The sequence below is a fragment of the Lepidochelys olivacea genome, assembly GCF_965140295.1.
Source record: "Lepidochelys olivacea isolate rLepOli2 genome assembly, chromosome: 10".
Taxonomy (NCBI): Eukaryota; Metazoa; Chordata; order Testudines; family Cheloniidae; genus Lepidochelys; species Lepidochelys olivacea.
The window spans coordinates 18,576,669-18,586,363 of NC_140420.1; the positions used below are offsets into that span (position 1 = coordinate 18,576,669).

The following is a 9,695-nucleotide window of genomic DNA, read 5'->3' on the forward strand; positions in this document are numbered from 1 at the left end:
TCGGCCACCAGTTAACGCTCTACACTACTGAGAGGAAGAGGAGAAGCGGATCCCTGATTGGTGGCGGCCTGTATTCAAACAGCAACTGCCAGCAGGCAGGCTCCGGTTGTAGTTGAGCGCTCTGGGATTGACCTGACCCAGGCGTGGAGTCCGCCAACCAATTTGGCGGGCACGGCGTCTGGGCGGAGCTAGCCGCTTCCCCCATCCCGCTGGACGCCGCGTCTATAAGGGCGGCGGCCGGGGGGGGAGCTGGCGAGCTGCTGCAGCGCGGTTTGACGGCTGCAGTGCAGCGACTGGGAGGGCGCGGCTAAAGGACGAGAAGCAGCAAGCGCACCGCACCGCCTCGCACAAAATGGCGGAGGGAGATAACAGGAGCGCCAACCAACTGGTGAGCGGGTCTTGTGGGCTGGCCAGGGTCGCTTGGGAAGCCGGAAGGGGACGTGAGCGTCTCCGGCCCCTTGCACCGTTCTTCTCGCTGCCCCGGGCGCGGTCTGCTCGGGGAAGGAGGGAGACAGTGGGGCTGCGTCTTCCCTGTCCCCCTTCTCCCCCCCCCACGCGTCTTCAACCCTCGCTCTCCAGCCGGGGGTGGCGACCAACGAAAATTTATCCCCTCCGGCGTTCCGTAGTGAGGGGGTCCTGGCTTTGTGTGGGGGGCCGGGCCGGCCCCGTTTCGCCCGCCTCCGGGAGATGCTGTTGGGACTGGCTCCCGCAGGCGCGGGGCAGTCTGTGCGGTGGGGACGGAGCGCTCGCGGCGGGAGGCCGAGCCTACCCCGCGGGCGTTCTCCGGGCAGATGGCGTGGGGCCGGTGGCCCACTGAGCCGAGCGGGGGTGTGCGGCCGCTTCTGTGTGCTTCCCCCCGCCCTGGCTGACCGCCTGAGCCCGTCGAAGCGCCGGTGGCCCGACGCCTCCCTTGGTTCAGCCTCCCCTCCCCCAGCCTTCGGTGGCTTTGGTCAGCGCGCGCAGGAGGGCTCCAGCCGCTGACTGCGCAGGGCGTCCTCGTGGTGTTCGCACCTGCCCCTGTTAATAAAGGGGACAAGGAGTAGCCCGGCGCTTCCCAGCAAACCTCACACGAGGCCTTGGTCGCTTGTAATTGGCCCAGCCCTGTGTGCAATTTTAGAGTCAGATTGTTTTTTAGGTAACATACGCAGGCTTTTTTTTTCTTAGTTTGTAATCTCTGTGAGAGAACCCACCAGGCTTTCCTGAGGGGATGGTCATATTTCAGCGTATTTAGGGTGTGACTAGGTGTTTGACAGATGTAAGAGGACCGCAGAAGATGCAGGGTGGCTAGTGGGGTACTTTAAGGTAAGGGCTGGATATAGCTACAAAACTGAGGGTGGAAGAAGTGAAGACTTGACTTAATGGGTGGTGATAGCCAAACAGGGGCAGGATGCCATTCATCTTCCATTCAGTTTAAAATGTAAATAAAACAAATCTGAGAAGTAGTTTTGGGTACTCCCTTGGACACTTTTTTTATAGCTATATTTTAATATTCTTCAACTTGTATTATTCTAAAAATTCCAAATAGACAAAAGGGGGGAAATTATTTCTTGAAAATACAGGAAGGAGGAAATAGCGAAACTGATGTAGGTGCTACCAAATGCACAAACTAAAACAAAAACCTGGAAAAATCATGCTAATTCGCTTTTAAGAATTAAGAATGGTCTTGAAGTTTGGTGGATTAACCATGACTTTGTATGAGTGGTTAACCCATTTGTTGTTGTTTATATTAGAGCAGAGGGTTCTCAAACTCTGTGATAAGAAACCTTATTGGAAGTGATATCCCAAAAGGTCTTTTTAAAATTTAAAAAGTTTCATGTACAGTCATCACCTACACTGCAGCATTTCAGAAAATGCTTGGGAAGCAAAATGCACTTGCCTGCTTTGAGCCATAATGGTCAATAAGACTTTATTTATTTATTTTATTTTTTTTGCTAAGCCTAGCTTTCAGCTTGCACCAGGCTGCACAATTTGAGCTACTAAAGTGAACTTGCAAAGTTCCATGTCATCCTTCAGCGCTCATCTCTAAAAAGAGACACGTGTACACTGCTGGTTCAAAACGTGCAGCTGTGCAGATTGGTGAGATAAAAGGGCCTGTCACAAACAAAGCCACTGCAGAATATGAGCTCCCTCTGCACTCTCTACCCTACAGAGGCTGCAGACTGGGCCCTGCTGTACTGGGAGGCCTGGGGCACATGGGGATTTTCCTCCTATCTCCCCAGGGAAGTATGCGCGCTTGCTGGGGGTGGTGTCAGTTGGGTCTAGACTGTCTGGTGGATAAAAGCCTGTCTGTGATGCTAAGGAGAGCCACCTGGCTCTTCAGCAGCAGAACTGGCTAACTGCAATCCCTGCTTGGCGGGGGCTGGAGTTGCTGGGGAGCAAGAGCGCTTCTACGCCAAGTGGTATCTGATACCCAGGTAAAGCCAAGACTCCCCAATTCCCCCTTCCTTCTGAGTCACCTGCTCTTTAGTTATACACAAGCACAGCCCTTTTCTCATTAATGGTGCTTTTTAAAATTTATGCAAGAGCAAATAAAAATGTTTTGTATTTTATTTAAATTTTGTGGGGTTTTGTTTTGTTTTTAAAGGAAGCAAAATGAATTTTGACTCACACTCAGCAATAACCCAAATAAGAATTAGCAGGAACATCAGACTTAAATTAAACAAGTTAGTCAAGTCATTGACTGTAGCTCAGCAGCATATCAAAATATATCAGGACACCATTTATGATATACTTATTTGTTGTAATTTGAGTAACATAAAAGGCCTAGTGGTGGCTTCATTATGTTTTTTGTTGTATGTTATAATTAAGTGTTGTTGTAATTAAACTTGGGTGAGATTTTTAGATTACATTTTTTTGTTGGAAATTGAAAATATTCATTAATTGAAATGTATCGTTCGGATGAAACTTTTATCAGGAAGGTTTCTCAGGTCCGGAACAGAAGTTCTGGTTGAAACCAGAAACCCACTGTAGAGTAGCCAGTCACCCAGTGGTCAGGGCACTCTCCTGGGTTGCAGGAAACCCATATTCAACAAGACTCTGGTTTGCATGATTCAGATGAGAGACTGGAATCTGGGTCTGCTATATTCGGTGTGAGTGCCCTAATCACTGTTTTATTGGGTATTTTAGAAGTGTTTATTGTGGGAGGAGAAAAGGTCTTGCTTTTGTTTCACATTGGAACAAAAACAAATGTTGAAATCTGAGAATTTTTTATTGGAATTATCTAACTTTTTAGGCCTCCTAGGCATTTACTTCACAGTCTGGATATACTTAAATTAAGCTTATGAAGGGCTGAATTAAATGTGCATAGGAAACAGAAATTTGCATGTGATACCTTGAATATCTTATTTTCAAAAAGGTGTTATGGGAACCAATAAAGGTTGGGGAAACACTAGACTAGGGGATTTCTTCTATGTCTGAAAATAGCAGATTACAAATCTTTTAATATAGCACTATGTCTTGGGATGCTATTCAGGTTGTGAGTCTCAAAACAGTGTAGGGGATTTAGAGACCCATTCTACTCTGCAAATTGCTTGAAAAATCTCAGTCTCACTGTTTTGATTGAAACTGACTATATAGCTTTATCCCATACTCTTTTGTGTCTGACTGAGGAGAATTTTTGATATAAAAATGTTTTTCTAATTGAAAAAGGAAGTAACCATAGATGATATCTTAATAAAAAATAACTTAGTTCAGAGTGGCTTCACAACCAAAGGTCCTTATTTAATATAGTTGGTGTATCTGTAAAGCACTTTAGATGTAAGAATTATTTGATTTCTTAATGAATGATAATGCTTTTTTTTTTTTTAATACAGGCTGCAGAGACTGCAAGTTTGGAGGAACATTTGCAAGGATGGGGGGAAGTAATTCTGGTAGCTGACAAAATCCTTCGTTGGGAGAGAGCTTGGTTTCCACTTGTATTGATGGGTGGTGTTTCCTTTGCTTTTCTGTGAGTGCGGTACCCTCTGATCACTTACATCTTCAGATAGCAAAAATGCAGTGAAACTTAGCAAGTCTTTACTTCTCTAAAGATGCATAAACAGAGATCTTGGAGTAAGAATCCTGCACAAATGCAAGTAAAGCAGAACTCCCCAAGTTCTAAAGATTTCTCTTTCTGAGCGCAGTGGTAACAGGAAGGAGCAGAAGCCACGTTCTGCCCACACACAGGCCAGTGGCGGTGCTGATTTAGTTCCAGAAACCTTAGAGGACCAACTATACCTAGACTATCCCTAATGGGTTTGTCTAACCTGTTCTTTAAAACTTTCAATGACTGAATTTTCACAACCTCCCTTGGTAACCTATTCCAGTACTTAATTGTCCTCAAGTTTTTCTTAACATCCAACCTAAATCTTCCCTGCTCTAGATTAAGCTGATTACTTCTTGTCCTGCCTCCAGTGGATATGGAGAACATATGTGCACATAGTGATTCTTTGGTGGTTGGAAAATAATTCAGACTTTTTGTAGGGATAAAGTACTACCGGTTTCTTGATTCCTGAGCTAGCACTCACCATGCCTTGCATTTTCGTAAAAGCTCCTTGGTGTATCAACGCTTAACGTGGGTTGGGGAAGTATCCCCAACGTGCTATCCTCGGGATGGTGTTGTGCATGCCTGTGCTAGGGAACTGTAGATCAAGAGTGACAATCTTAAGATGACATCTTCATAGAATTAGAAGTACAAGTGAAGTAACTGTCCCTTCCTGAAATAGTGTAAACGTTCTGTATTGCTAAACAATCTGCATAGCACATTGTCTTGCTGCAGGTTTTAGTGCTAACAGGTTTTAGTGTTGTTCAATACAGTGATATTTTGGAGGTACTGCCGAGGAATAGTTCTGTATTGGTATTCTTTTTTTGGTTTTTGTTTTGTTTTAAATCACTGGAGTTAAGAGCAACTTTGAACCACTTAACTTGTTAAATTTGTTTAAATCTAAATTTTGTGTTGAACTCAAACAACATCCTTTTAAATGCAGCAATTTAAAGATTTAGACAAACTGAATTTTCAGAAATCCACAAGCAAGCAATTTTTACCTTGCCTTTTCTTTACAGGATGATCTACTACCTGGATCCTTCAGTTCTTTCAGGTGTCTCTTGTTTTGTCATGTTCCTGTGTTTGGCTGACTATCTTGTTCCTGCTCTTGCTCCTAGAATTTTTGGCTCTAATAAATGGTATGTAAAATCAAAACTAGACAAATAAACCCCTTATGGCTTTCCTATTTATGAAAATGAACATTGTCAAAATGGGCAGTTGAGTGGCTAATATCAGGTCAGTTGTGTATACCATAGCATGTAAGGGTAAGGCGCTCATCACCTACTAACCAAAAGATGCCAGTGAGTCCAGTGGTAAGAAGTCGAGCTTCATTTTATTTTAGAAGATGGGGAGGGTGGGGTACTGCACATCTTCCCAGCTCTACCTCATTTCAGCTAAAGACCTCTTTAGTGATGGGCATATTGCCTTAATCTGCTTTAAGATGTTGCCCTACTACTAACTTTATTCTTTTAAAGCTAACACTTCAAGTCTTAACAATTCAAACTGGTGTTAAATATGATTGGTGTTAAATATGACCTAACTAAAAATCTAGAAAGGGGAGTATACAGCACATGAATGAAAATTTTAGGTGCTGAAGTGGAGGAGTAGTTCTAAACATAAATTAGGATGAAGAAAGTAATACACCGAGGGACCTAGAGTAGAAATTTGGGTGGGAAATAATCAACACTTCAACTTGGGGGAAGGGAAGTGAATTTTTACAGAAAGAAGTAACAATAACCTGACCTACTGGAAGAAAAACCTAGAGAATTACATGTTGGATTTAAAAAAAAAAAAAAAGAATCTAAAATGGGATAATTGGCTAATACCAGGGTAAGACCGTACGGCTGTTTGAAAAAAAATTCTATGCAAGAGTATCCGCTAGTGTAGCCAGACTTGGCAGTGGATAAAACTTCAGTAGTATGCATCTCTTGTGCATGCTCTAACGTAGCATTATGCAAGCCTTTTGAATTAATTGCCCCTGAAAGAATAGTCCACAATTTTTGAGAGATTCAGTGTACAGTGAATTCTAGAACAAGTTCAAAGTATACAGTCAATTGATAAATGAAGGGTGCTCAATAAAATGGGCAGTAATTTAAGGAAATGTAAAAGTAAACAAAATCAAGATCATGCTTCAATGTACATAACACTGATGTTGAAAAGTTAAGAGCTCTGCGTGTTCTTTGCTTTTACTGAAAGAGCAATGAATTTTACATCCTGAACTTTAAACTGACCTTTGGATGATATCTTAGGCTAAAGATATTTCAGATTGTAGTAAATTTATTTTTAAAAATTCCTTTTTAAAAAGGACCACAGAACAACAGCAAAGATTTCATGAAATTTGCAGCAACCTGGTAAAAACTCGTCGCAGAATTATTGGCTGGTGGAAACGTCTCTTCACATTGAAGGAAGAAAAGCCTAAAATGGTACTTTACACACTTGGTCCTGAGGGGTTGGGGGTTGAAAAAATTACTTAAACTGTGATTCTGCTTTATTCACATTTGAAACAAGGGTTTTGTCTCTTTATGAAATGGCATCTTGTATTTAGATTTGGCAACTCTGGTTGAATTTGCAATGTAGGGAACACATCTTATTTTTGTAAATCTACCAAACGAGGGTTCAAAACACTTCTCAATGTAAACTCAAACTCTGACCAACCTTAACCTTAAAGCAGAGTATAACAACTTTGAGGAGCCCAACTTCTGAGACCATCTTAAATCAGTGTCTTTCAGTAAGCACCTGCCATCTGAAAACGAGGCTCCTTTTAAGGTGTGTCAAGTTAGGCACACTTTAGAATATCTTGGCCTAAAAGTAACTTTAGATGCTGTATCTTTCTTATCAGTTTTAATGGTGGTGCAATTAAACTAAATATTTCTCTACCACATCTGTGTGAAAGACAAAAGGAACAATTAATACACTGGGAAACTGATGAACTGAAAATATGAACATTCGTCTGTGATCTCAGGTCAGGCATTTTAAATGGTGTGTGTAACTATAGTGTGTAATGGTTGGGTGAGCGAGGGGCGCTTCCAACTAAAGTGGTTGGAGGTTCATTTCCCTTCTTAAATTTGGGAATTTAAAATGCTGTGAAATCCCGGACAGGACTTGAGTAACTTAATGTTTTATCTCTCATTCTTAGTACTTCATGACCATGCTCTGTTCTCTTGCTGGAATTGCTTGGGTAGGACAGCAAGTTCATAATCTCTTCCTCACCTACCTTATAGGTAAGTGTTCATACTTTGCGGAGTGGATACAAACAAGAATATTTTCCCCTCTTCTGAATAGAGACACGATAGCCAAAAGTTCACATGCTAAACTGCTCATTTGTTTGAAACTCACTGTTTCCTGATGGACCTACTTTCCCACTTCCACTGAAAGGACAAGCAGTACAGTAACTCCTCACTTAATGTCATCCCCGTTCACGTTGTTTCATTGTTACGTTGCTGATCAATTAGAGAACTTGCTCGTTTAAAGTTGCGCAATGCTCCCTTATAATGTTGTTCAGCAGCCGCCTGCTTTGTTCACTGCTTGCAGAAAGAGCAACCTCTTGGAGCTAGCTGGTGGGGGCTTAGAACCAGGGTGGACCGGCAGCCCCCCTAAGTTCCCTGTGCGGCAACCACCTAGCAGGCTATCAATTGCTGGGCAGTTCAGCTGTCTCTCCCCGCCACTGCTGTGTGCTGCTCCTATTCTCTGCCTTGAAGCTTCTCCCAGGAGCCTCCTGCTTGCTTTGCAAGGGGGTGGGGGAGGAAGTGGGGTGCTAATGTCAGGGTGTCCCCCTCCCCCTGCTCCTGTACCCCATCTCCACAGAGCAGGCAGGGGAGGGACATGAGAGTGTTCAGGACAGAGGGAGCTTGCTGGCAGCAGTTGCTGTCTCAACTTGTTGATCTACTTAAAGGGGCAATGCACATCTCTCTCGCACACACATACGTCTCTGTGTCTCTCTCATGCTGTGTCTCCTTCCTCCATTCGTGTGGAGTGTGAGGCTACATTAACAACAATGTAGTGCTATTCATCATTTAGCAGTAAGGCATTCCTTGGGACATATTCGATCCTCTGGCTCCACCATCTCAAGCAAGCTTCACAATCATCATTGCTGTGTACAGCATTAAATTGTTCGTTTAAAACTTATACGGTGTGTGTGTGTGTAAAATTGGATTTGCTTAACATAGTTTCGCTTAAAGTAGCATTTTTTAGGAACGTAACTACAATGTTAAGCAAGGAGAACACTTAATATAAAGAACATTTAATAGGGTTTAGCAAACGTGGGGTTATATAGTGAAAGGAACTTTTTATAAGAAAATATACTGTTAAGTAATTTGTTCTGTCTGATCTCATTTTAGTGAGTGTTTTGTTGCTGTTTCCTGGATTAAACCAACATGGAATCATTACCAAGTATGTTGGAATGGCAAAAAGGGAGATTAACAAACTTCTCAAGCAAAAGGAGAAGAAAAATGAATGAAGCATCACTTGCTAATTAAGCTACAGCATAAGATGTCCCTGGGAACAGTTTCTAGAATTCCTCTATACTTATTATAGAAGCAGTTACTTTGCTCATTGGCTCTAATTAAAATTGGGTCCCTATTCAGCAGAAATGCCATTCTCTCAACAGCTGTGAGGGTCTCCTGTTTCCTCTGGTAGGCACATAGTTTTGTAGCCTGCTGGTGATTATATTTGGGAAATACCTATTTTATGCAATGGGGAGCCCTGCTGAACTTATTTAACATCCACACCATGTGGGAAGTCTTAGCTGCTAAAGCACAAGAATTGGCACTTTTGTAATGTATGAATAGTATCCTCATAATGAAGTTAGTAGTGTTGCCCCACCATCAATAGGCTTGTGGGCGCAGAAAGCAGCGAAGTATGTGATTTAAGAACTAGTTAATTGGTGTGGAGATTTTTTACTACTGATTCTAGTGGGAAGGGACCAATTAATAGTCTTCGTTCCCATTCAGTTCTTTCTGGGGGCACTTGCACAGAACTATGGCTAAAAATGAATCTATGGCCTAGCTAAAATAGTATTTATTTGTTTCTGTTGGCTAGCTTAATCGGTTGAATAAACCATGGATTATTTCTGCCAAATAGGGCTCCTGAACACTTAAATTTGAATTTAGTCACTAGCTGTAGTGTATCTGTCAACTCATTGCACTGAAAATATGTTGAAAGTGGCCTAGGGTATATGTACCTGAACAGTCAATTATTTTGAAAACTGCTGTAGTCATGGAGCCATGTAACAAGTCTGTTTTTATGTATGTTGTCCTGTCCATAGATGTACTAGATATTTCTGTCTCTTGTAAATAATCCTGTCTTCTGAGTTACGACTTCAGTTTTTAAAACTGTACTTCTGTTTCCTCAAGTAAAAGCTGAAAGATGTTTACGTATCAAGGCCTCTTAAAAGTTGAACCTTTGTTTTAAAACTATCTTTCTTCTGTTTGTTTCAACTGTAAAACAGGTAAATGGTGGTACCTTTTAATTTAAAATATAGACTTGAGAAAACCATTTTGAAGAGTTGCTCTTTCGCACATCCCTGGTGTGTGTTCACAATGTATCTGATCTTTGCCAGGATGAGAGTGGAGATGTGAAAATACTTTCATTCTTCAACCTCACAAATGCATCTATGGGCACAGGGCTACTATCTTAAGTGTCTCCCCTACTGCACTTAATGTAATGATAGTAAACT

The 9,695-nt window shown here is 42.2% G+C and overlaps 1 protein-coding gene across 1 annotated transcript; it reads left to right on the forward strand.

Annotated features, from left to right (window-relative positions):
* Positions 1–240: 240 nt before the first annotated feature.
* On the forward strand, positions 241–9,400 carry ARL6IP1 (ARL6 interacting reticulophagy regulator 1). The gene is made up of 6 exons (XM_084640776.1): positions 241–388; positions 3,813–3,946; positions 5,041–5,160; positions 6,327–6,444; positions 7,158–7,242; positions 8,359–9,400. The coding sequence occupies exons 1-6, from the start codon at positions 353–355 to the stop codon at positions 8,475–8,477; spliced, it is 612 nt and encodes a 203-aa protein (XP_084496902.1). The 5' UTR covers positions 241–352; the 3' UTR covers positions 8,478–9,400.
* The last annotated feature ends 295 nt before the right edge of the window (positions 9,401–9,695 follow it).